The following is a 1,857-nucleotide window of genomic DNA, read 5'->3' on the forward strand; positions in this document are numbered from 1 at the left end:
TCGTGTTTTAACTTTGGATATAGGCAACAACTCCCTGTCAGGACGGATACCCGGGTTTCTTGGTCATCTATCCGAATTAAGGATTCTTATTTTGAAAGAAAATAACTTCAGTGGTTCTATTCCGAAGCAATTGTGCCAATTAAGTAATGTGAGTTTGATAGATTTATCCGGTAACTCTATCTTTGGTCGAATACCTTCTTGCCTCCAAAATATTATAAGCCCTATCAACCCTGTTTTCAGAGAACTTAGAATTTTCCGCTATGGTATTTCCTTCTGGCACTATCAGAGTGTTCTGTTTACAGAGTATGCTTCAGAATTAAGGTCAGAAATACTTGAGATGCAAGACGAAGTTCAGTTTACAACAAAAACTCAATCTCTCTCCTACAAGGGTCACATTCTTGATTTGATGGTGGGGCTGGATCTATCACGTAACAAACTAGTTGGTGAAATCCCAAAAGAACTAGGGTTGTTGACCCAGATTCACTCTTTGAACCTGTCTCACAATCAGTTGACAGGAACCATTCCGATGCAATTCTCAAATCTTGAGAATATAGAGAGCTTAGACCTTTCTTACAATGGTTTGAGTGGCAAAGTTCCATCAGAACTAAGTAAGCTGCATTATCTTGCTTATTTTAATGTTTCTTACAACAATCTATCAGGTCGACTTCCAGATATGAAAGCACAGTTTAGTACCTTTACCAATGAGAGCTATGAAGGGAATCCACTTCTTTGTGGACCACCACTAGAGAAGGAATGCACGTCTACATCACAGGTGACCGATCCATCAGGTAAAGAAGGCCTTGATAAATGGTATGAGATCAATATGGTATCCTTCTACGGAAGTTGTGGTGCGACATGGGTTGTGTTCCTGTTGGGATTTGTGGGTGTTCTTTACATCAATCCTTATTGGCGTAGAAGGTGGCTAGACTTGGTTGAAGAATGTATGTATACATGCTATTACTTCATTGATGATTCAGCAAGGAAGCTCTCGACGCTCTTCCGTAGATAATGTCTCCTTATGAATGTGTGATTTATATATTGGTATTTTATACCCAATCTTGTTGTCTCTATGTCTGTTGGTCTGCAACATCACTTCACTACTTCAGTACATAATCTACAAACTAATATCGATCACAACACTAGAAAATCAACAATATGTGCATCATAACATGTACTTGAATCTGCATAAGAGTGTCAATAACGGTTGCCCCTCCGAACATCTTAAGCAACAACTGTCCTTTTTCGTTCTTGATTTCCCCCTTTTCATCGGCATCTTTATGCATTGAATCCAACACATCTTTTACTGAAAACACATACTTTCAAGAACAGCCCTTGCTATATGAGACTTTTTTGTAAGCCTTGTAATCCCAATGCAAACACCGCCGACATCATCACGCCACCATGGTGCAAACAGTCCATTGAAAGCTGGAACAAAGTAAACACCACCGGTTGAGTCAGCCTTGATTTCATATGTGACCAATAACCTCAGCATTGCTTTCAGTTTTTGGTAGAATGGATTTAGGAATCTTTAAAGTTCCCGATGATGGATTCGTCCCAATCTGAGTGTTCAAACGATCCGCGGCTACCAATATATCTCGTGGTAACAAAAATGTATTGTTATGGGTTATATCAAGGTTCAGTCTCTGTTTCATATTTTGTCGACCAATCCCTCCCATTGTGTCATGGACCCATATTTTTACGAGTACTTGCCTCAACTTTGTAATGGTTTCCAGGTATCATGAGTAGTCTGATGCACTAAAACGGGAACAACCTTAGAAAAGAGGTCCTGAGGTCCTTTATTGCTTTATCATCCCTTAGATTTCTATCTTTAGCATCTAATTCCATGGAAAGGGTGGT

General features: G+C 39.5%; 1 protein-coding gene across 1 annotated transcript in view; it reads left to right on the forward strand.

Annotated features, from left to right (window-relative positions):
• The window catches only part of LOC112510973 (receptor-like protein 15), an 8,569-nt gene extending 7,560 nt beyond the window's left edge, over window positions 1-1,009 (forward strand). Inside the window, exon 10 of the mRNA XM_025116328.1 lies at window positions 8-1,009. Within this exon, the coding sequence (XP_024972096.1) occupies window positions 8-1,009 (1,002 nt within the window). The remainder of the gene's footprint in view (window positions 1-7) is intronic.
• Window positions 1,010-1,857: the final 848 nt, after the last annotated feature.

Source organism: Cynara cardunculus (genome assembly GCF_001531365.2).
Source record: "Cynara cardunculus var. scolymus isolate 2C chromosome LG 4, CcrdV1, whole genome shotgun sequence".
NCBI classification, from domain to species: domain Eukaryota; kingdom Viridiplantae; phylum Streptophyta; class Magnoliopsida; order Asterales; family Asteraceae; genus Cynara; species Cynara cardunculus.